The sequence below is a fragment of the Aethalodelphis obliquidens genome, unplaced genomic scaffold (genome assembly GCF_003676395.1).
Source record: "Aethalodelphis obliquidens isolate GAN/ISIS:26980383/991018 unplaced genomic scaffold, ASM367639v1 scaffold10, whole genome shotgun sequence".
NCBI lineage: Eukaryota > Metazoa > Chordata > Mammalia > Artiodactyla > Delphinidae > Aethalodelphis > Aethalodelphis obliquidens.
In genome coordinates, this window is record NW_020837954.1 from 27,174,821 (window position 1) to 27,200,623 (window position 25,803).

Here is a 25,803-nt window from a genome sequence, read left to right on the forward strand (position 1 = left end):
AAAAAAAAAAAAAAAAAAAAAAAAAAAAAAAAAAAATCAATCAACACCATAGAAGGACTCTTGGGTTATTTTACAAAATAGCTCTTCAAAGGCTCAAACATTTAAAAAATTGGATTGATGATGGACAGCAAAGAAAGTCCTACTGCCATGCTAAAGTAATATTCTCTTCAGCATCATCTTCATTTCAAAACTTTATAGTCATTACTTAGTGTATATATAAAAACAAAACCCTACATATTTTGGCAATTACCACTTCTATCTTAAGTGGTAAGATATCACAGCATGTTTGGATGCAATTATGAATTATGTATGTACCTCAACCAATTACAAATTCATTTCTGCTCCACAGATTTCTTGATTTAGTAAGGACATTGTTTTTACCAGGACATTGTTTTTTATCAAAATCTGTAGTTGTATTATCACCACAAAACAAACCCTTTGTCTTCAATTTTGAACTTTAAACGAATTTATACTAACAGTGACAAGTGTTTTCCTTCAACAGAATGAACTTCTGAAAGTTTTACTTTGAGTCCATCAACTGAATGAAAAAATCAAACAATTTTTGGAATTAAATGATTTTCTATTGGAAACAGCTGATAATGGCATCATCTAATTACGTGCAAAGCTCTGCACTGGAGCCAACACATTAATAGCTATGACTTCACTCTGTGTATGAATAAGAAAATGCGGAATCAAAAATGAGCAAAATTAGTTTAGATCTAAGGTGGAAAAAGTGCAGAACAGTGGTTGCCTCTGGGGAAGGAATATGGATTGACTGGGACAGAGTGAGAAGCAACTTTCTAGGGTAACAGTAACGTTCTATATTGAAACACAAGCCTAAGTTACACAGGTGTATGCATTTAACAAATGCACACTTAAGATTTGTGCACTTCATTGTATATTAATTTTATGAAACATACACGTAAGCAAATATTGGACTCTACTTAATGATATACTTCCAGTTATGTAAATATCTAGTTAATGACATATAGTGAGGGCAATGTGTACTGATGCTCACAATTTATTTGAAATGAATCAAAAAAATAAGATGGTTTAATGGATGGCTAGAAGGATCAACAGATGGACAGATATGTGGTAAAGTGAGTTTATGAAAATGTTAATGGAAGAATCTAGGTGATTAGTAGAAGAGTATTCTCAGGAAAATTCCTTCAACTTTGCTGTATGCATGAAAATTTTCATAATAAAATATCAGAAAAATTTAATTTAGAACAGTTATTTAGTCTAAATGAAAAATCACACATCCCAGAATGATATGTAAATGCACTGTCTCCAGCTACACGTGTCAAATTGTTATCTTAAACGCAGTCTTCTTAAAACAAACACTAACTTACAAAGTAGATGCTAAGGCTGTGTCAGCAGATCTGTGTGTTTGGATTTTCATATGATCAGTGATACTTCCATGGCCCTTATGGAGGGTAAACGATGACCTTTGTGCAAGTTATATGTCATCATCAACTGTTCTAAGAAATGGAAATTCAGTACTTCATTTTTCATTAAACATGTACTTCCTTTTTCCTCTTTCAGTTATTTCAGGCAAAAGGATTCATTGTAAAATTTTAAAAGTACTAAATAGTAATAAGTGGTTGATTTGCACTATGCAATAAAGGATAAGGCCACTATAAAGGACTACTCTCTGTATGCAGGATTGTTCATCCTCTGTTTCCCATACATATTTCTCATAAGCCTAACCTATAATTTCCCAGGTTTTTCACTGACCAGTCAAATGGCAGCTTGGCAGCTTAAGATATATCACAGGTATGACACATACCACAGTACAAATGGCTGCTAACTCCAAAACCAGCAGCATAGCAGTGGCCAATGCTTCTCCCCCCACTTGCCAAGACTGTAAGGACACAGGGAGGGGGAAGGGTAAGCTGGGACGAAGTAAGAGAGTAGCATGGACAGATATACACTACCAAATGTAAAGTAGATAGCTAGTGGGAAGCAGCCACAGAGCACAGGGAGATCAGCTCAGTGGTTTGTGACCACCTAGAGGGGTGGGATAGGGAGGTTGGGAGGGAGACGCAAGAGGGAGGGGATATGGGGATATATGTATATGTATAACTGATTCACTTTGTTATACAGCAGAAACACACCATTGTGTGTTTATACTCCAATAAAGATGTTAAAAAAAAAAAAAGACTGTAAGGAGTTAGCTGTCCCCAGCCATTTGTGACTGACTGAAATTATTTTATCAGTAGTCACCTAGGATGTTGTCTTTGAAAGAAAGGTTTAGTTTCCTTACATCTAGAAAAGGTCAGGAGAGGAAGGACAAGATATTATTGGTCATCTTTGTGTTGAAGTAAGAAGTCTTTAGTGTACGTACATCTGAAATATTATATAAGAGAGAAGACAACAGAGGAAGCTAGAAATACAAAGCATTTGGTCAACCAAATCTATCCTAACTTATTTTAATGCAACTGTTAATATTTTATTTAAAAAATTTAAAACTCAAGCCAAATAATAAATCAGACAGGATGTCAGAACAACAAGCATAAACTGGTTCTGTCCCAGGCAAACCTTGGCATATGGTCACTTTATTTGCTCTTGTTACTAAATAAAGGCTTTGGATTTTACTCCAAGGGAGATGGGACACTTTAAACAGAGGAGAGATACAATCTGATTTCTTTGTTTAAAAAAAAAATCACTCTGGGGCTTCCCTGGTGGCGCAGTGGTTAAGAATCGGCCTGTCAATGCAGGGGACACGGGTTCGAGCCCTGGTGTGGGAAGATCCCACATGCCACGGAGCAGCTAAGCCCATGCGCCACAACTACTGAGCCTGCGCTCTAGAGCCCACGAGCCACAACTACTGAAGCCCGCACACCCTAGAGCCCACGAGCCACAACTACTGAAGCCCGCACACCCTAGAGCCCGTGCTCCTCAACAAGAGAAGCCACCACAATGAGAAAGAAGCCCGTGCACCACAATGAAGAGTAGCCCCCACTCGCTGCAATTAGAGAGAGCCCAAGGGCGGCAATGAAGAACCAACACAGCCAAAAATAAATAAATAAATAAATTTATTGGAAAAAAATCACTCTGGCTGCTGTCTTTAGAACAGACTAACATAGAGAGCATGGTTAGAAGTAGGCAGACCGTTTAAGAGGCTACTGCCATAATCCAGACAAAAAGTGATAATGACTTGAAATACAGCAGTAGCAATAAAGATTGTAAGATTCTGGGTGTATTTTAAAACCCTGTAATCAAAAATTGAATTTGTTCACCAAAAAGACCTCGAAACAATGACAACCCAGTAAGAATTAGCACTGCAATGGCTCAGGTTATGATCACTAAACACCATTTCTCACTAAAAGAGCTAAGCATTCCATAGAAAAGTGGTTAATTCCAAGACTGAAGCATGAAAGCTACAAACTAAGCCTAGGACATCTTTTCATAATGGAAAGCAAAAAAATCTACTAAGACTACTAGGATCATCTCAAAAGGCAACAATTCCTAACTTGAAGGAGCTTCTCATGGCCAAAGATGGAACTCAAGTATTGAAACAAATAATGACTAAATGACTAGAGAAGATTCCAATACATTAAATATGTCAAAACTTAAGTTCATATTAATACTTAAAAATAAAAACCTTATTGGGCAACTTTGGAGGGTGCTGGGGCATCAACTCATAATTATTCTGAAAACTGGTAAACAAAGGAAAAGAATGAAGCATTTATTCTATGTGTTCTATATAAACTGTATTTCAAGGCATCCAAAGAGTTGACAAGAAAAGGTCTTTACACAATAATAATGGATAGTTAGTATAGGAAAAATGATAAAATTAGAATATCAATATTTTCAAACCCCTAATGAAATAACGCAACTAGGTAATAATCATCAAGGCTGCTAAAACCTTCAGGGAAAAAGCTAGTAGGGAACATTATAATGGACGTATAATGACCCAAAAGATCAATCTTAACATCATGAAAAAAAAGAGGAAACCAGACATTATGTGATGCAATTGTAAGTACACAGGAACTCTAATGAATATATATCAAAAAATTAATCTGAATCTGATAAGCCTTAATATCTAACTACAGGGCACCACATGCAAAAGAATGAAACTAACCCCTTTTTTACCCCATGTGCAAGAATCAACTCAAAATGGATTAAAGGCTTAAACTTAAGACCTGAACCCATAAGAAAACATAGAGGGTAAGCTCCTTGGTACCGGACTTAGCAAGGTATTTTGGATTTGACACCAAAAGCAACAAAAGCAAAAATAAACAAATTGGGACTACGTCAAACTAAAAACCTTCCGCACGGCAAAGGAAACCAATAACAAAATGAAAGGGCAGCCTACAGAATGGGAGAAAAATATGCAGATCAGTTATCTGGTAAGAGGTTAATATCCAAAATATATTAAAGAACTCACACAACTTAATGGCAAAAAATCAAACAATTCAATTAAAAACTGGGCAGAGGAACTGAAAAGACATTTTTACAAAGAACACATACAAATGAGGTACCTGAAAAGGTGCCCAGCATCACTAATCATTAGGGAAATACAAATCAAAACCATGAGACATCACCTCACACCTGATAGAATGGCCATCACCAAAAAGACAAGATAACCAGCATTGGCAGGGATGAAGAGAAAAGGCAACTATTGTGCATTGTTGGTGGGAATGTAAACTGGTGCAACCACTATGAAAAACAGCATAGAGGTTTCTCAAAAAACTAAAAATGGAACTACCAAATGCCCGAGCAATCCCATTTCTGGGTATATATCGCAAGGAAATGAAAACAGGATATCAAAGAGGTATCTGCACTCCCATATTCATTGCAGCATTATTCACAATAGTCAAGATATGTAAACAATCTGTCTGTCAATGGTTGAATAGAAAAAGAAGATGTGAGATATATATATATGATGAAATATTATCCGGCCATGAGAAGGAAGGAAATCCTGCCATTTGCTACAACATGGATGGGCCTTGAGGGCACTGTGCTAAATGAAATAAGCCAGACAGAGAAAGACAAATACTGCACGGTATCACTTATATGTAGAAACAAGAAAAAGGTCAAACTCATAGAAACAGAGAGTAGAAAAGTGGTTGCCAGGGGCAAGGAGGTGGGGAAATCAGGGAGAGGTTGGTAAAAGGGTACAGACTTTCAGCTATAAGATGAATAAGGTCTGAGGATCTAATGTGTAACATGGTGACCACAGTTGATGTATCATTGTTGTTGTATCATTTATATTTGCTGAGAGTAGAACTTAAATGATCTCACCAAAAAAAAAAGATAAATATGTGAGATGATGGATGAGTTAATTAACTAAATGAGAGGAATCCTTTCAAAATGTATGCATGTATCAAATCATCACAATGTACACTATAAACATCTTACAATTTTATTAGTCAACTGTACCTCAATAAAGCAGAAAATAAGTAATTTTAAAGGGGAATCTGACTCTGATAAGCTATAATACTTAACTACCAGTTTATGGAAAATGAAGAGAGTGATATGTTAAATGACATGACAGGGATACAATCACTAAAGACATAATGTGGGAAATTCTATAGGATATTGATTCATTTCCTTCAACACATAAGTGGCAAAGAAAGAAAAAGGGCAGTGTGGTGGGGAATGAATCTAGATTAAAAGAGACTTAAGAGCAGGAAATGTTCAAGTAGAACCAGAAAATAAAGAAGTGCTATCAAAAGGGAAAAAAAACAGTGATGGGGGTATGTCAAAGGGACACAGGAGCCAACTGAAACAGCATCCAAGTGTGAAAACTGAAACGATATGAACAACAAAATAAAGGAGTACTAGGTTATAATCCACGATAGAAAATAAATACCCACAAGACAAAGAAATGATTGAACAAATAAGGAAATGGAGGGAAAAGATAACAAATCTCTCACACTGAAGAATTCCAAACAATTTATACCCTCAAGGAGATGAAGCGCTCCTAAAATGTGGGCGGGGCCTAGTAACTTCCTTCCAAAGAATAAAGTATGGAAAGCGCAAAAAAAGAATAAATCTGCAGTGGAGAAAGCTGACAAAAAATACCGCAGCCAGGTGATCAAGGTTAACATTAACAGTGATAAGTCATGTTGATAGTATGTACCCTTGATATAGGATGTGATGAAACGGCACTGTTTCTTTTTTAACCTCTGTGGTCTTCTTTCCAAAAATACATAACCTCAGTCTAATCATGAGAAAAATATCTGACAAATCCCAATTGAGGGACACTCCACAAAATACCTGACCAGTACTCCTCTGAAACACCTTATCGAAAACAAGGAAAGTCTGAGAAACCGTCACAGCCAAGAGGAGCCTAAGGAGACATGACAACTAAATATAATATGGTTTCCAGGATGGGATCCTGGAACAGAAAAAGGACATTAGGTGGAAAACTAAGGGAAATCTGAATGAACTATGGACTTTAATTAGTGATAACATGTCAAAATTAGTTCATTAATTGTAACAAATGCACCATACTAATGTAAGATGTTAATTATAGAGGAAACTGGGTATGGAATATACGGAAAAACTGTACTATCTCTACAATTTTTCTGTAAACCTAAAACTATTATAAATTTTTTAATTTATTTAAGAAGAGAGAGAGAGAGACATAGAGACATCAACCAAGCGCAATGTGTGGAATATGTTTGAATCCTGTTTTAAATCAACTATTAAGGCACATATGAAACAACTAGAGAAATTGGAACCCTGACTTTGGTTATGTGGGGCTTTTTTAGTGCTTTTTGTCTTCGAGATGTATATGAAGTATTTGTAAACAAAATGAGTTATCTCAGATTGGCTTTGAAATAACTGGGAGAATGGAATGGGAGGTACAAATGAAACAAGATTGACCACATATTGGTAATTGCTAAAGCTGCGTGATGGGTACACATGTTTTATTTTGTTTTCTCCCCTCTACTTTTACCTTTCAAGCTTTCTTTAATAAAGGGTTAAAGAAAAGAAACAAAAGAATTACAGCCACTGAGTACAAATAACTTTCAAGGGGTTTCACTGCAAAGGGGACCAGAGAAGTGGGGTAGTAGCTGGCAGGGGAAGTGAATTTTTTTAGTTTTTGCTCAATACTAGACACGTTAATAAGTATATGTACATACCTTGTAGCTTGAAGATTTAATTCCATCAGGAACTTCATCCTAAAAAAAATTTTAAATGCTTTTAGATGACATTTATTCTATCTTCTGAAAAAATATTTTAAAGCTCTATGATTTATAAGAAAAATTCACAGAACAAATTACTGAAGTTAACAGGTTATTTTTTAACTGAGAATAGTCAGTCTTTATGATATTTCTTAAAAGTAAACAAAAAATCCGGGCTTCCCTGGTGGCGCAGTGGTTGGAAGTCCGCCTGCCGATGCTAGGGGACAAGGGTTCGTGCCCTGCTCCGGGAGGATCCCGCGTGCCGCGGAGCGGCTGGGCCCGTGAGCCATGGCCGCTGGGCCTGTGCGTCCGGAGCCTGTGCTCCACAGCGGGAGAGACCACAACAGTGAGAGGCCCGCGAACCCAAAAAGGAAAAAAAAAAGTAAACAAAAAATCCAACAAGTTATGCTATGGATTATACACATGTTATATTACAGCACGGAAATGTAAAAATAGCCACTTAGCCATTATTCCTTTTTTTTTTTTTTTTTTTTGCAGTATTCGGGCCTCTCACTGTTGTGGCCTCTGCCGTTGCAGAGCACAGGCTCCGGACGCGCAGGCTCAGCGGCCATGGCTCACGGGGCCAGCCGCTCCGCGGCATGTGGGATCTTTCCAGACCGGGGCACGAACCCGCGTCCCCTGAATCGGCAGGTGGACTCTCAACCACTGCGCCACCAGGGAAGCCTGCCATTATTCCTTTTAATGCTCAAATTGTCCCACATTTGGCCACTAGAAGACCCACTAAGTGCTGACCTGTGTCCTTTTTATCTGACCTGTGTCTTTATCTGCACCTGTGTCTTATTTATATTACCCCAGTAATCTTTAACAGCACTTTTTGTTTTCTGTTATGACAAGATACTCCAGGTTCATCTTATATATCTCTTGTTCCAGTCTTGGAATCAACCATTTTTTAAGGCGCTTTCCTCTTTCAGAGGAAAATGGTACTAGTTTTTAGTTGTGTGTTGGCCACTTAATAACACAGGACCTATCTGCCTATCCTCAAAGAGATGCTGTGAGTAGAGATAATGATGTATGTGGGAGAGCTCTGTAAATTGCAGGGTCCTATTCTAATGCTAAGTATATTCAGTACATTCCTGAAATAGATTACACCTGCCCAAAGGGAAGGACCCACACAGGGACAATCACTTTATTGTGTACTCTTCTACACTCTGAACTAGGTCAATGTATAGTCTTTTCCTATGACCAGATATTTAGATGGTTTCTAATTTTTTCATATAATAAACTATGCCAAATTTATAGACTGATTTCAGCAGAACTGACATCTTTACAATATTCAGTATTGCTTTATGGCCATCTTTGGACATCTATCTAATTATTTTAGTAGTGAAATTCTTAGCAGAATTGCTAGGTCAAAGGATATGTACCTTTTTTATTGTTTGGATACATTTGCTGAATTGATCTCCAAAAAGACTTAGCCACCAGAGTGCTCATTTCTTATTCCCAGACTAACACTGGATACTGTTTTTCTTTTTCACATTGGCCAATTAATAATGGAAGTGAAAGAACATTGTTCTGATTCACTGTAAAGGGGATAAATAACTGGCCTTTCGACTGACAGAGAGTCCAGCCTCTATGGGCAGCCAATCTGAGAATTCCTAAGTAAAGCCAGTGGTTTTGTCCAGACCCTCCCCAAGGAAGAAAATTAATACATCCACAGAAAAAGGGAGAGATTTTATTTGTACCTCAATTAATTTCATTTTTTTTAATACCACAAACACAACTTTGGGTAAGACATAAGAAGAAAAACAAATATCAAGCCAAAAGAACTATTAATCTCAGTAATAAATCAAAGGATTATATTAACCACAAAATTTAAATTCTATTATTATGAGGACAGAATAATTCAAAATAGGTTTTATATTTGTAAGTTTAGGTTTTTAATATGTTAATTTTAAACAACATTATATTTAACGTAAGGATTGAAATGTTATTTCAGTTATACTGGCCCCTTTCAAAAGTCACAATTATTCAAAAAGACATGTGACAGTTCTTAAACGTATACACTGTTCTTACCGATTGACAAAGCTTGACAGCACAATCCCTTCTTCCACACTGGCTGATATCATTCCAGAAAGGACACGGCCTTTTCAGGTTTACCTGTAAAATAAAATATTAGAAAAAAGTTATAAAAGAATTTTGAGATTATAACAGACAGATGTGGAATTATGATACTATAACCTGGTCATGTTATCAGCTACAATTATTCTATTTCTTCCACTATCAAATTTCAGTGGTGGTATAAGTGTGTAGCTGGTATGAATAAATTGGTAGACTTGGTTAAAATGACAAACTCTGCTACTAAACAGACTCTGAACAGATGGCAACGGGGAGCCAAAGTAGCTCATGTTATCACTGCTCAACTCACAGTCTTCTTTTTTTTTTCTTTTTCAACTCACAGTCTTTTAATGAAAGTAACAGCTAACAGACAATTGTGAACTCAGATTGTAACTACATACTCCAATGATGAGGTTTTCTAAACTCTTTCAATAGATATCTCAAGATAAAATGTCACAAGTGACTTGTTAGAACAATACAGGTCAGAACAAAGTCATGCTTCTTCTCAAAAATATTTCTCTTTTTAAATTAATTGGAGTAAATCTGATGTTTTAGAATGTTATGAACAACTCATGACTTTGATAACGATATAACAGTTTCTGTTCTGACTTCAATTTGACCAACTAGGTTCTAACTCTAGTGTTCAAAACTCAATTACTGAAATTGAAAGTATCCAATGGGTCGTTTTAGAACCATATGGTTCATTCTTGTGAACTGCATTTTCCTAATATAGCCTTGCTCAATTTTAAATAATAAGCACAATTTTGAAGCTTAGTGATTCCTAAGAAAATGTAATTACCCATTTAAACGTTAAGTGTTCCTATACCAAAAAAAAATTGTTTTAAATACCTTGTAATATCTAAAGTAGTCGCTTTCCAGGAGTTTTTGAAGTCTTGGGAAAAGCCTGTAGTTATTAAATTTATCAATGGTTTCAACATCACAGGTACAATCATCCAAGTAACCACTAACCTGTTACAAAGAAAATGGAATATTATATCAAAATGTCATAGACGCAACAGGGTTTTTTCCTTACATGGTTATGATAAAAGAGCCCTTTACTCAACCAACCCCTAGCTTCCCTCCTCCCCATAATTTTCTGAGATGGGACATGACCATAATCTAGTGAGGCTATTGCTCTTACTATATACCTATAGGAACACAGTGGATACCTTTCGTAGGGTGGGTGTACTGAGCTCATAATGACACACATACCCCCAAAGAGTTGGTCCCCTGCAGCCACTCTATAACCCTGCTCCCCAAGACTGACCGGGGTTGGGTATCTAAGCCAAAACAAGTCATGGTCCCCTCTCCAGGAATCAGGAATTGAGGCTAAGAAGGAGCAATGTCTCCGTCACTAAACCAGTGAACAAGTAAACTCAGACCATATTCCATCACATGAACTGAGGACCACGTGAGCCAGTTGGCAGAGAGAGGAAAGATTTTTAAAGACACAGAGAAGCAGAGATAGGAGATGGAGAACTTATGCTAGCTGGATTCCCTAGGGTTTGCCTGCTCCCACTTCCACCATCTTTCCTGAAGCCCAGTGGCATTCCCATCCTTGGTTTTTCTGAGACTCTATATTCTTATAATTCAGTTGTCTCTGTCTTTCCTTTATTTTAGTTTCCCACAGGATGTGTAGGTCACAGACTAGCTTGGTGAATGTATAAAAAGAAGTGATATTGAATTTATAAGAGAAACAATAACTCATTATAAGGATCTAACAACCCTCAAATATTGGCCATGACAATTTTTATAGATTTGAAATGGTACTTAGAAATGACTTATCCTTAGCAACACTGAGATAGCAAGTTAACCACAAAGCCAATCCTGATCTTCAAATGCTTAAAACCAATGTCTTAACTGTATTTACTAAATCAAACTATTAAATCATGTTATAATTAGAGGCAATGGGAAATCATATTATAATCAGACATTGTTAACAGTTGTGAAGCTAAAATTCTGAGATGTTTATTTGGGACTAGGCAAACACCTAACAGAATTAATTAAGCAGCGCTTATAAGTAAGTAAAAAATATATTATGATTTTTTTAAACTAAAATTTTTATTTTTTTAATATACAGCGTGCTGCAGAAAAGAGATCCTTATACTTTGGTCTGAATATTTGCATTATAAACCACTTTGGATTATATTTTAGGGAGAGTTATTGACCATAAAAAAATAATTTAAAAATCTGTTGGTAAGGAAACAAATTAAGAATACTTCATTGAAATACTGAATTTAGGTGTTTTCCTTTTGGAATATGTAAAATCCTACACTATCTTTTAATTTCAGAACATCACAAAACAGTAATGGATATTTTTCACCTAAGAGATAAGAATACTTGAGATGATGACGGCAATATTCAAGAGCTAAGTTTTTTGTTTGTTTGTTTGTTTAGCCAATTTGCCTAGTCTTATTTGTTTTGGACTAAAGAATTCAGTTTCTAGAAATCTGATCTACATATTTTGTCACTGTAATAACTATTTTCATTTCATACGCAAATGTGTCCTTGTTTCCTGTAAAAATTATCTGAGTACACAGGAATCTTAGAGTCCTAATTTTGGGTACCAACAAAACAGAAGTGCTTCTAACCCAGATGATTTGATTTTTCACGCCTCTTTCTTTTGAGCCTTCAAAGCAAAACTTCTAAGAACATAAAATAAGCTACTGTTTCTCCTCTTGGACACAAATTATTATACAAAGAACAACAGGCACAAAGGCTGCAAAGGCCAAAGAGACACATGCCAGATAGAGATATTAAATCACAAAAGAAAAAAACACAAAAATCTTAAGAGGAAGGGTTTGAGGCAATCCATTTCTCCCCCCACCCTAGGAATTCATTTTTAAGGTAAAAATCTATCCTCCCCTCTTTTGGAAAGCTGCCCTCAGGTACCACTCACCCCCTGCTCAGTTAACTGTCTCTCGTATGTGTTCCCATGACACTCCACATACTCCTACACAAGAATTACCTCACTGTACTGAATGTATCTATCTCACTCCCACCCACTAGAGTTAAGATCCTTGAGAGCAGGCTCATGTTTGTTCACTTTTGTATTCCCGGTACTGAGCACTGTAGACAGCACACAGTAGATGCTCAATAATTATTTGTGGAATGGGTTGGTGAATGAATTAATGAATGCTGTCCGTTGTCACTCTCATTCACTGGAGCCCAGCACTGCACTGCCTAATTATAACTATGTACTTCCATGTCACCTATGGTGGTGCTCAGTGCCAGACCATGCCAACTCAAGGGGCAGGAATGCACTCACAGAGCAAGGAAAGCAAGCAGCAAAGGCAAACAACCCTTTGTGTCCAATATTCTACTGATCTATGTCCTAATTACAAAGGGAATGATAAGAAGCCCCACATCAGAAAGAAATGCAAGATGCCTCCAGAGCAGAGGTGGCTTATAACCTAGAGGCCACAGAGGAAGAGAAGGCAGGACAATGGGAGATTTAAAAATCTCCTGACCCTTACCTTAGAAATTGAGTAGGAGGTATTACCAACGACAATGACAGGCCACAGGGCAGCTAAGGAGGTACAGCAGCGGGTGAAAGAAGTTTCACTGGATGGAAAGAGTCCAGCAAAGGAGAGGCAGGAAGATACTGGGAAATCCAAGCCACCTGACTGTTCAGATAAGCTTGCCAATAGGCAGCAGAACCTGATCCCTGGAAGGAAGTCTGGCAGGTATGATTCCAGGCCCAGTTCTAGAAAGTAGAGAACCAGGCATGTTACCAGAATAGAGTCTCAGGAAAAGTCTAAGGCAGAACTCCAGTTGATGGACCCAGGGCAGAACCTTGGAAACGAAGCAAAGTCCTACTACCTAAACTAAGACCAAAAGACAGGTGCTGATTTATAAGAAGAATGGCTTGATGCTGTACTTCAAAATGTGCTATGGCTGCATAAGTAACCACTACACTATCTCCCAAAGTGAAATAGAACTCTGGCCCTACCATAGGAATCCAAATCTTTTAAAAACGCACCCCTCTCCCCGCCTCTGCAACATACACACAAAGTGCTTGATGAATGCTAAAATTTGAAGCTCGCTGCTCTAGGCTTCAGGTGATGATCAGCTTTGGTTTTGTGGAGGGCCAGACTAATAGGAAGCAATGGAAAGGCCCTTGTTGAGGGTGGTAGATATAAGGACCAAGGTAGGCCTCACACACAATATCACCCAGTTTAAAGTCCTGGTCTCTTAAGAGCTGGAAAGCCTTTGAAGGCCTTCTCTTGCTATCTTCAGAGCAACCCAGCAATCCCCTCCCTCACACACCCTCAAGGGGAAGTAGTGTATAACAGTGGATAGCAGAAAGGCTCTGGAGTCAGGCCTTCTAGGGTGGAATCCCATCTCTGCTACTTATTAGCTGTTGACATTGCCCCTGCTTTTTAACTTCTCTAGGCCTCAATTTCCTATCTGAGTACAAAAATAGAAGTAACAGTAGTTCCCATCTCAAAGAGTTGATATCAAGATAAAACGACCCACAGTAAATGCCCAGTAAATGTTGATCATTACTATTACCCTACCACTGCTTAAATGCTTCCAGTGACAGGGAGCTTGCTATTCCCCCAAAGCAAAAGGCCAGGTTTGCAGTTAAAATTCTCCAAACATTTTACAGCTGAAGCTCCAGTGCAACACACAACTAGATAACCAAATGTTAGCTCCATTTTTTCTCCATTGACTCTGATTGGTTTGGACCAAATACCAAAATACAAAAGGCAAGGGAAAAGAAAATACACTGGCCTGCTTGTTCTCTAGTTTTTGGATAGAGGTATCCTTTACTTTGCAATGAAAGACAAAACAAAAAACACTTTCTAAATAGTCTTCCTGTGTCCCAACAACTTCCAGTCCTACCATAGATTTTTTTTCCCAAAGCACTGTAAGAATATATTCCTCATACTTGTACGAAATACCTTTCAAAAGTGCTCAAAATGCGCTTTATTTGGCAAAGAACTGCAGTTGTGCTAAATTTTATTGAGTTTTATGACCATTAAAAAAAAAAAAAGAACATGAAAAACATTCATTCACTGACAGAGCAGACTGGGACAACTGCTAAAGAAAGAATAGAAACACCAAAAGATTCTATCCTGGCTAGTAGGCACCATTCTAAGAACATGGAATGCTATGAGCTATTTCTTCTTTAAAGTCTTGGTCTTGCTAGAACTTTAAATTGTTGCTAAATGACCCAAAGTATGGCAACCAACGTTAAATACACTTTGGTCCACTTGCTTTGTTCAGAAAAGCCTGGAATGTTGGAAGCATTCACAGTCATGGACCCCTCTCCAGTATAACCTGTTTCAAAGATCCCTCTGACTAAGTATTAATCCTGGACTTATTTCCACCCACCACTTAGCATATTCTCAAGTGTCTCTTCCATGGCCCAGCCACTCTGACTAACAAAAACTCTTTTTTTTAAATTGACCTAAACAAGACACCCAGACAAGTAAGTCTGCTAAAATACATGAATGCAGAGTGTATCTACAATGCACTCCAAAGGAAAAATAATCCACCTTTGAAGTAGCTATGATGGACTATGTGAACTACTCCCCTTTCATTAACCTGACGGAGATTCACTGCATTCAAGCAAGGGGATCTGAGGGTTACCAGCATTAGCTCTATTAAGGGAGATAAAACATTCTGAGTATAGAAGTTTACAAACTCATCTCTAATTAATTTTAAAAAGATGAAAAAGATGTCCATACTGCCTCCGTATCTGGGCTTCAATATCTCTTCTGAGGTGATTTCTTTAAAATGCATCCTGGGATTCCATGAATTGGAACCAAAGTTCTGTTACATTCGTTCTATCTAATGGTGCATAACGAGGAAATAATTGTCACAAAGGAATAAACTCTGAAAAATCTTCATTTACTTGAAGCCCATACCTACTACAATAATATTTTGATTTAAAGAAAGGGTGAGTCCTGATTTATGGGGTTTTTACACAAAACTGTACATGTGTTAGACTTCACAAACTTGTATACCAACAGGGGGAAAAAAGCCAATTTTCTGTGTAAAAAAATTTTTTTTAACATTTTTTAACAGAATGATACAGGGATTGGGGGAAAGGGAATGTATATAAGGAAGATTTATAAGTTCCAGACAATTGATCACTTACTTTGAGCAATTAAGCTGAAGCACTGTTCTCAAAAGAACTTACAACATACAGTGAAAATGGTTTTAATAGGATGTGATGTCAACTAACAGGCATATGCAATAACTCAGGGGTCCCCAACCCCGGGGCCAAGGACCTCTACCGGTCCGTGGCCTGTTAGGAACTGGGCTGCACAGCAGGAGGTGAGAGGAGGGAGAGCCAGCGAAGCTTTATCTGCTGCCCCCCATCGCTCGCATTACTGCCTGACCATCCTCCCACCCCCCAACCCCGGCCCCGGTCGGTGGAAAAACTGTCTTCCATGAAACCAGTCACTGGGTCCAAAAAGGTTGGGGACCGCTGCAGTAACTGACTACGTTTAAATATTCATTGGAAGCTGTCAACCCATCTTCAATTAAGAATATACTTCAGCTCCTGTAGTGTTCACATCTTGTATTATAATTTCCCTAACACTTGCTGAGCACCAATTATTTACCAGTCTCCGTACTCTGGAGTGTCAGGAATTGGGACTAAATTGTAACTTTTTATTTTTTGATCTCTCAAAACTTGTTCATAGTAGGCCTCAATAAATGCTTATTGAATTTAGCCTGATTATTTGTAGAGCTTTGTACATTTTACTTCAATGACTTTCTAAGGTCGAATAACTAACTACATGCTGCTCTGGCTCAAATCACAACCCCTAAGTCAGGCACCCATGCAACAGTGTGGTGAGGGGTGATGGTGTGGTAACTCAAGGCAGAAGTGGTAAGAGGCACAGGCAACAGGAAGGAAGAAAGGGATGTGACTATAAACAAAAAAGAGTCAACAGGACTGTGTGGCCAGTTGGAAACTGCAAATAGAACCAGACAAGATTTGAACTTGTATTTCCAAATCTCAGGTGAAAATTTAGTTTCTAGCAATATTTACTAACTTTTTAAATTTTAAAAAAATACCTAGGATCCCCACCTCTTCCCAAGCCCCAAAGAACATGATGTGCTGAACTGTAAGCTCTTCAGAGCAGGGATTATGCCATAGTTATTTCTGTATTCCAAACTCTCAGATCAATGTACATAGTGTTTATAAATGTTTTTTGAATGAATAATTTGTTCCTCCCCTTATCTTTTCTTTCTCCACTTTTTTCTTTTATCTGTCTCTCCCTCTGTTTCGGTGTGCATGTCAATATGTTTGTCTCCATCTTTCTCTTCATGTCTATTCGTCACAGTCCCCTCCCTCCTTTCCTCCCCTTTCCCCCATCCCTTCTATTACTGAACATAATTAGAACTAAGGTACACGTGTTTCATTTATTGAATTGGAATTGATGGTCTCTGTTTTTAAGTTTATTTAACTAAACCATTTTAAATTTCCCTTAAATTTTTTTTTACTCATTTTATTACTTTTTAATTTGGCTCTGGAAAGAAAAAGTCACTCTTGTTCTAAAAGAAAAAGAAAGAGGTCTAACAGATTTTTGTGTATTTTAATCTTGAAAATATTGTGAAAGAGTAAAAAAGCCTAACACTAATCAGAAGAAAAAGTAAATGAATATAAAAAACTAAAAGTGCCCCAATTTTAATCAAATATCTAAAATGGTTATGGGGGAGGGGAGTGAACGTTTAAAAGTTCAACATGTACTTTTATTCCATTATCCAAATCTCTAGAATATAGTTAAAAATGTTACAATGGAATCTTTCTGCACTGAATACCTTATTTTTATTTTTTTTTTGCGGTACGCGGGTTTCTCACTGTTGTGGTCTCGCCCGTTGCGGAGCACAGGCTCCGGACGCCCAGGCCTGGCGGCCATGGTTCACGGGCCCAGCCGCTCCGGGGCATGTGGGACCTTCGCGGACCGGGGCACGAACCCGTGTCCCCTGCATTGGCAGGCGGACTCTCAACCACTGCGCCACCAGGGAAGCCCTGAATACCTTATTTTTAAGTCCACTTATTTCTAATTTACTTATTTTTAAATGTTTAAACTTTGTGATACATTATATTTGTAAGCAGAAGAAAAATTACCCTTTTTCTTTTAAGTACTTGATTGTATACTGTTTATAATCACTGAAGGTAAAGGAGCTTTTCAATCTCTTAGTTATAAAGCAGCAATTTTCTTTCAATTTCTCTTACACCTTCCCAGCTATCACTCACCCCAACTTCCAAATCACTCAGCAAAAAATAAAATCCAAGAATTTAAAGCAGTGAAAGAGATGACACCTCTTCTCATAATATTTAAATTCTTCTTTCCTCTGTGAAATAGTATTACCCCCCCTACACACATAAAATGTTATTTCTGATAAGTTAATAGTAACGTCTACTTAAAAGGAACAATTTGGATACCCATATCTCAATTTTGTATAAAATGTAATTTTTATCAACAGAAGCCAACCAAAAGGTGACTTTAAGAATAATGATATTAAAATATCAGATATTGTGGGCACCAAAAACCTGTAACTTTCTTTGAATTTTTTTCTCAAGGAACCCACATCTCTTACTAACAGAAGGAAATAACCATAATAAGCTTGTAATTAAACTTGTGCACTGAGGACCGTTCTCCCAATTCAGACCAGCAATATGGATGTCATGGTAAAAGAGTCTCACTACATTCAGGAAAAACAAAGGACACATAGGGCGAGTAGTCACAGGGCAACCGCGGCCCCCAAGACACCAGGCAGTTAGGCTTAGACACAGAAAAGCCACACGAAGGCATTCTCCTGCCTGACGGGGAGACCTGAGGGCAGCCCCCCTGCAAAAGCCTGTCCTGGCCAGAAAGGCTGGAGAAGACATCCAGCACAGGCACAGCCCACACTGTTCCAAGTCAAATTAGAAGTCAGGAAGACCCAGGTTCTGCGAAAATAAAAATACTGAGTGTGACTCTGTGTGTGTGTGTGTGTGTGTGTGTGTGTGTGTGTGTGTGTGCGCGCGCGCCTTCCCCGGGCAGGGAAGACCAAAAAAGACGCACAAACCAACTAGGTAGAAACAGCGGTGCACCCACACCTCTCGTCCCACGCCTGATCGGAAGCGCGGGAGGGCGATTCGACGTCGGTTCAGGCTGTTTGGGGCGGGGGGGGAAGGGGGGAACCGGTCCACACCAACCCAGGCGAGCTGCAGAGGATTCAGCCCCTGCCTGGGAGCAGAAGCACAAGGGGTTCCTTCCGGAAGGGTGAAGATGCAGAGACGCACCCCTAGCGCCCCACCTGCCCGGGCGCGCGGGACAGAGCGCACGGCGGAGGCAGGGGTCCCGGGACCCGCAGCGCCGCCACGCACACCCCTCACCTGGCAGAAGCACCTCTGCGCCGCCGTCTCCGGGGGCTGCTGCCCGCCGTGGCCCGAGCCCAGCAGCCCCACGGCGCCCAGGAAGCCGATCAGGAAGCCCCAGCGGTGGTCCATAGCCGCTCCGGGCGGTCTTCGCGTCGCGCCTCGGAATCCCCAGCGATCGGGAGCAGGCCGTGAGTCCGCAGATGAAGCCCGCGCGGGCCTGCCCCCGGCCGCGCCCCACCTCCCGGCCGCCTCCCAGGCCCGCCCTCGGCTCTCCAGCCTCTCAGAAGCCGCCACTTCCCGGTGCAGCCTGCGGACGTGCCGGGGACCCCGCGGTGGCAGTCCGGGGCCTGAGGCCCGCTTCCTTCCCCACGCGTGAGGCTGACGCACCAACCCGCTTCGCGGCTCGGCCCCTCCCGGCGCGCCGCGCCCGGCCCCGGCCCCTTTAACTCCCGGGGCCCGGAGACTGGAATGGGCTGTCTACCCCCAGCCCCGCGTGGGAGTCGGGGTCCTTCCCGCTCCGAGAGCCGAGCCGGAGCGAAAGCTGGAGGGGTCTGTGTCTTCCGGCAGGTCCCCGCCCCAGCCTGCTCACTCCCAGCCAGTCCTTCCGTATCTCAGTGCGAGGAAATCAAACTGTGAATTACGTGTCCGCAGTGGCCCTGGCTGAGTCCTAAGGCTGAAAAGGATATTCGTGATCATCTATCTAGACCAGGGCTGCATATCTAATCTAGATTTTCTGGTAGTCACATCAAAAGAGCAAAAAGAAACAGGTGAAGTTAATTTTAATAATCGATTTTATTGAAACCATTATGTGCAAAATATTTCAAAATATACTCAATAGTAGATGATTCATAAAATATTTTACATTTTTTATTTTTAGCTTTGAAATCTGATGTGTATTTTTTACGAACTAGCCACATTTCATAGTCAGATGTGGCCAGTGGCTACTGTGTGGACAGAGGGGGAGATTATTGTTTTTTTTATAGGAGGAAACAGGCCCAGAGAGGTGAGGCAATGTGAGCTATAGGAATGGGAGCTGGGCAGTGGAGAGCCAGGTCCTCTGATCCCAGCTGTGGGATGGGTCCATCAGCTTTTTTTTAAGGATAAATTTTCAAGGTGAAACTGGAAAATGTTCCAACATCTTACACATTACATTAAAAGCTAAAATATTTCTATTTAGTTTTTTGGTAAATCTTTTCCTGTTTGTTTCTGCTTCTGTTTTTTCTTAAAAAGCCATCACTTATTGACATAACTCTAGGATATGGTAGGCCTCAAATAGATATTATACTCCTATTTTCTAGCTGAGAAGAATAGGCATAGAATTTATATACGTTATTAAAAATCACTTGGTATGGTAGGGGTGAGACTCAAACCCTATGCTCTGTCCATCACTGCCAAGTGAATTGACATGTAATTAAAAAGTCACCAATCATCTGACATCCTGGTGGGCCGGGGAAGCTCTGATCTTAGTATCTACAAAATGCAATGTGTGCATATTAATACAATCTCTCGCTTTACTCCGAAAGTTACTTTTTCACTATACTGTGTATGGGTTCTACTTATCCTTCTAGGGCCAGACCCAGCTCACTCAGTCCCTCATCATGAGTCTTCCTGGTTTCCTCTTCACCCAGTTCCACTGGGTGGAACTTACACTCTGCCAGGTTGAGCTTGACATTAGAGATATAAAGATGTATAAAACCCAGTCCCTGCACATGGATGGACACCCCATGGAATTTAGTATGTAATCTTTTATGACAGTTCTACTTTACGTTTCTACCACTGAACTGTAATCTCTTTTAACTCCTTAAGCAGGGATTATGTCTCAAACATGCCTGTGACTCCCAGAAATCTTTGCACACGTTTGTAAAATGAGTGAATATATTTCATATGGCCACAGTATTAATATCTGAAGATTAAGCTATCAAAAATGAGAGACACAGTATGAAAAGGGGGAAACTAAATGAATAAAGCCTAAAATTGCAGAAAGAAGCAATCTGAACATCATCAGCTCTGGATTTCACTCTGATGCAATAGCCCGTAATTAGGGAGAATTTAAAAACATCAATATTCCCAGGATGAAGGCTCTAGTCCATAAGATTCAAATTCTTGCCCAGAACAAATTTCTAGCAAACTTAAAATCAGAAACAATCACCATATAAGACAATTTTTTAAATTTATTGTCTTTTTTCCCCAGCCTTATTGAAGTATAACTGACAAATAAAATTGTCAGATATTTAAAGTGTATATCTAACTGGTTTGACATACATATACATTGTGAAAGGATTCTCCCCATCAAGTTAACCCATCTATCATCTTACATATTTACCCTTTTCCCCTCCCTTGGTGAGAACATTTAAGTTCAACTCTCTCAGAAAATATCAATGATACAATACAGTGTTATCAACTATGGTCACCATGTTATACACTAGATTCTCAGAACTTATTCATCTTATAGCTGAAAGTCTGTACCCCTTTATCAACCTCTCCCTGCTTTCCCAACCCCCTTGCCTGTGGCAACCAGTTGTCTACTCTCTGTTTCTATGAGTTTGCTTTTTCATTATTATTATTCCACATATAAGTGATACCATGTAGTATTTGTCTTGTCTGACTTATTTCACTTAGCATGGTGCCCTCAAGCCCCATCTATGTTGTATCAAATTTCTCATGCTGAATAATAGTCTATTGTATATGTATACGACATCTTCATTATCCATTTATCTGCTGACAGACACTTAGGTTGTTTCCATGCTTTGGCAATTGCGAATAATGCTGGATGGATGTGGAAGTACAGATATCCGGGTATATACCCAGAAGTGAGATTGCTGGATCTTACTTTATTGTCTTGAAAATTATATTTTTTCCTACCAGATTTGTAAGTGATTTTAGAATGTGTAAAATACAGTTTTATACATACTGTATAAATATTACTGACATTTCCCTGAGAACCCTTTTGAGTTGGTCCTTTGTGTGAGTTCACTTCTTCAACTCTGCCTCCTCTCACACCATCTTGCCTATGTTAAGGCCATGAAATAACCGATTAGTTATCAAATAACTAGGGAGCATCCACAGGGTACATAGTTCAACCTTGGATTTCTGAAACTACAGCCTCCCATATATTATAACTTTGCTAAACAATAGTAAATTTTTTAGAGATGAACAAGGCCACGGTCTTGTTATTCTAATACTAGTGATCATAACAATAACATGACTTAGATTTAATGTACACAGCATTTCTTGACAGAATTCTGTTTACTCTGCAAATAACAGCTATTATTATTTTTTAATGACCAAAGCAGGAAATGGCTTGAGTCCAATTTCTCAAAATGGAATTTCTGTGGGAAACTTCTCAGTACATGAACACTTTCTGACGTTGAATTGACTAGAAGGAAATGATTAAGGAAAAAAATGTGATCAAGGAAAAGGATTATTATGACACACAAGAGGAAGAAAGGCTAAGTAAAAACCTAAAGGTCTGGTTCTGATACTTGATTAGATCTATGTAATATTTACTAAATGTAAGTGTGCACATGTTGTATTGCTAGACTTTTCTATTGGGCTGCTTGAGATCATCTGAGTTGGGGAGACGTGCCACCTAAGCTCTGTCATCACCTTCTTTACCTCAGGTTCCTGAAAGGATGAACTATAAATAGTAACTGACTTCACTTCCTAACTTCGGGATCATACCTTAGCCCAATGTGCAGTCTGGTTGCCAACTCCACTCTCTTACTCTTCTTTACCTGACCTTCTTATTGGCAAATCTAATTGCCATTTTTCATTGAAATCATAACATCCCTGCTGCATTTTGACAAAGCAGATTCCTTCTTTCTTTGATTCAATTTCCTGTGCACTGAACATTCCAGATCCTCCTTATAGTTCTCTGATATTATTTAACTGTCTCCTTCATGGGCTTTCCCTGAGCCTTCCTTTAAGATGTGAGTGTTCCCCAGTGTTCTATCCTTTCTTCAGTGCTTTTCCTCATCTATACTCTCCCCTGGAGAAACTTGCCCAATCTCATGATTTTAAATATTTCCTTTATGCTAATGACTCCCAAATCTGTTTTTCCAGTTCAGATCTCTTCCTTGAGCTTCAAAATCCAACTGCCTATTGAACACAGCCATCTGGTTTTCTCAGAAATGTTTGATCACATTGCCATACATATCTAGACAGCTAGAAATCAGGAAACCATCCTCAGTTTCCCCCTCTCTTTCACCTTCCATAACCTATTCTGTCCTGCCAGTTCTGTCATCAGTTTATTTCCTCCTCTCCATCTTTATGACTAAGGACTAGTTTCAGCCCTGATTATTGCTCACCTGATTTATTACCATATTTCCTTAACTGATTACCCAACTTCTAGGGTTGTACCCCTCAAAAAATAATCTTCCCTGCTAGCCTGGTTTCTCAAAAATGTAAATCACACTTCTGTCTAAAATCTGTGATGCTCCTGATCTGATGCTTCTGAATAATTAAATTCAAGATTCTCAGCACGACATTCAAGGTCCCTATCTATTTCTCCAACTTCACTTTCAACACCTCTCTGCCTTATAGTTAGTGAACTGCTAACAATTCCTCCAGAGACCTTGTTTCCAGCTGCAACCGTTAGAAGTGCTGATGAAATCTTCTAGATAGTGAAAGAAAAAGACAAAAAGGCAGAAATAGATGAGAAGAGATAGAAAAAAAATAAGGGGACTAATTCAAGGAGAACAGTCTGACTAATAAGAGTACCACTTAGAGAGAACATGCAAACATAGGAAATAATCTTAGAAGTAATTCAAGAAAATAGCCAAATGGAGGGATGGCTGTCTAGATTCACTGGGCATACTAAATGCCCAGTCAGTGGATGGAAAATGTCCCTAACAGAGATAAAAATTTCAAAAAGAAGAAAGAAATCTTGGTTCCTGACAAAGAATTGAGAATCAGAAGGGTACTACAGACGCACTGGAAGCTACAGGACCATAGAGCAAGGCCTCCAAAATTCTGAGAATTCTATAGCCGGCCAAACTATTAATCAAGTATGAGAGTAGAATTAAGATATTGTTAGATACAAAGAATAATGTACATCTTTAAATCCTTTCTAGGAAAATTCACTGAAAGGATATGATCCAACCAAACAAAGGAGTAAAACAAAAAAGAGGAGACCTGGGTATCAGGAAAGAGAAGATAGTACACAAGAGAGGAGCTAGGAAAGTTCTAGAAGGGAGTTATGCAGCAACCCTAGAAGAAGATGGAGGCCTCCAGTAGGGATGTCTCTAGTTAAAATTGGGACTGGAGGGATACCGGATGTGACTTTCTGAAAAACACTATTCAGAGGAATTTTACAATTGTATTGTAAATTTGGGAAGAAAAAGTGATTTTAAAAAATAGCTAAGCATATTTTTTTAATGAGGCAGCTTTTAATTATAGGACGTTCAAAACAATTTTACAATAAAGCAAATGTAACTATAGTATATTGCTTGACTTGCATAGCCCCACGATAAGACAAGTGCTGGACAGTGATTTAACCAAAACTTGTATATATTGTATATGGGGGGGTGGAGGTAGGGAAAGTGGGAATCTGGAATAATATAAGGGTGCTGAATCTTTATCTTTCTTATTAGGAAGTCAAAAGATAAAGCCTAAAATTGGCCTAACAAGAAATAGCAGCATAAGCATATTAGTTAGAAATGTGGAGGTAAATACAAAAAAAAACAAGTTAAAGAATTGGAGGGGCTTCCCTGGAGGCACAGTGGTTAAGAATCCGCCTGCCAATGCAGGGGACATGGGTTCGAACCCTGGCCAGGGAAGATCTCACACGCTGCGGAGCAACTAAGCCCGTGCTCCACAACTACTGAGTCTGCGCTCTAGAGCCCGCGAGCCACAACTACTGAGCCCGTGTGCCGCCATTACTGAAGCCCACACGCCTAGAGCCCGTGCACCGCAACAAGAGAAGCCACTGCAGTGAGAAGCCCGCGCACTGCAATGAAGAGTAGCCCCCGCTCACCACAACTAGAGAAAGCACGCACACAGCAATGAAGACCCAACGCAGCCAAAAATAAAAATTAAAAAAAAAATTAATAAAAAAAATAATTGGATAGTGGGGCTCAGGGATAGAATAGGGTGGGGCAGTAGACTCCTCTTTTTCAATCTAAGACTTGTAGTACTAAAAAAAAACTTTATGTATTACTTTGATTAAAGAAGAGTATTTCCCAGAAGCTAGGAATTCTAACTTCTATTTCTACATCAACATCTTGCTGCTCGGCCATAGAAACATTCAATTAAGTGCATTCTGGTAAGTATTTGGGGGTAGATATTTGGAATGACAAATTTCTAAAAACTCAAGTGTTATAGCTGATGTGTGAGCAAAAGTAGTTGCTACTTGCCTATCTGGTACTGTTTCTCAATTCTCTCTAGAAAAATATCAGTTCCTGTTGTATTAGTTATCCGTCATCATGTAACAAATGACCACAAACTTAGTGGCTTAAAACAACAAACATTTATTATCTCAAGTTTTTGTGGGCCAGCAGTTCAGGAACAGCTGAACTGGGTTGTATGACTCAGTCTCTCATGATGTTGCAATTAAGACTAGAGCTTCTGTCATCTGAAGGCTTGCCTAGGGTTGGAGGCTCTGCTTCGAAAATGGCTCACTCACATGGCTGTTGGCAGGAGGCCTCAGTTCCTTGCTAGCTGTTCCTTTCCGTGTGGGTCTCTCCACAGACCTGCTGATGTGTCCTCTTGGCATGACAGCTGGCTTCCCCCAGAGGGAGTGGTCCAATGGAGAGTAAGGAGGAAACTCCAACGCCTTTCATGACCTAGGCTCAATGGTTGTCTACTGTCACTTCCACTTTATTCTTTGTCCAGAACAAGTCACTAGATCCAGGGGAGGAAAATTAGGCTCCACTTCTTGAAATGGGAAGTATCAAAGAATTTGTGTACATATTTTAAATCCACAACACCCATCAATGCTACATTATACGTTAGTAGGTTAGGAGACTATCCTTAAAAATGATATTTTGAAGATCTAAAAAAAATTCATCAGTTTGTTATGACATCACTTTTAATGACCCCTCCTTCCAAAACTAAGATATACCCTACCTTGTCACCTCACTTCTTCTCTATTCTACAATATTTTAAGTTCCTTGAGAACTGATGACATTTCTTAGTCTTTTTGTATCTCTGCTTACCTATCATAGTGTCTAACATATTCACAAATTCATTCAATAGTATATATATATATGCATCTTCTGGGGATACAGTAATGAGCAAGAAATAGTCATAGTCCTT

At 39.1% G+C, this 25,803-nt stretch overlaps 1 protein-coding gene across 3 annotated transcripts in view; it reads right to left on the minus strand.

The window, feature by feature from the left end:
• The window catches only part of ERO1A (endoplasmic reticulum oxidoreductase 1 alpha), a 44,672-nt gene extending 25,593 nt beyond the window's left edge, over positions 1-19,079 (minus strand). For all 3 annotated transcript variants that reach the window (XR_003433640.1, XM_027111248.1, XM_027111247.1), the window contains exons 1-4: positions 18,565-19,079; positions 10,068-10,187; positions 9,177-9,260; positions 7,101-7,139 (exon numbers count right to left, since the gene is read on the minus strand). Coding sequence is in view for 2 of the 3 variants with exons in the window: in XM_027111248.1 (XP_026967049.1) it covers positions 7,101-7,139; positions 9,177-9,260; positions 10,068-10,187; positions 18,565-18,678 (357 nt within the window). In the remaining variant the exon portion in view is untranslated. The remainder of the gene's footprint in view (positions 1-7,100; positions 7,140-9,176; positions 9,261-10,067; positions 10,188-18,564) is intronic.
• Positions 19,080-25,803: the final 6,724 nt, after the last annotated feature.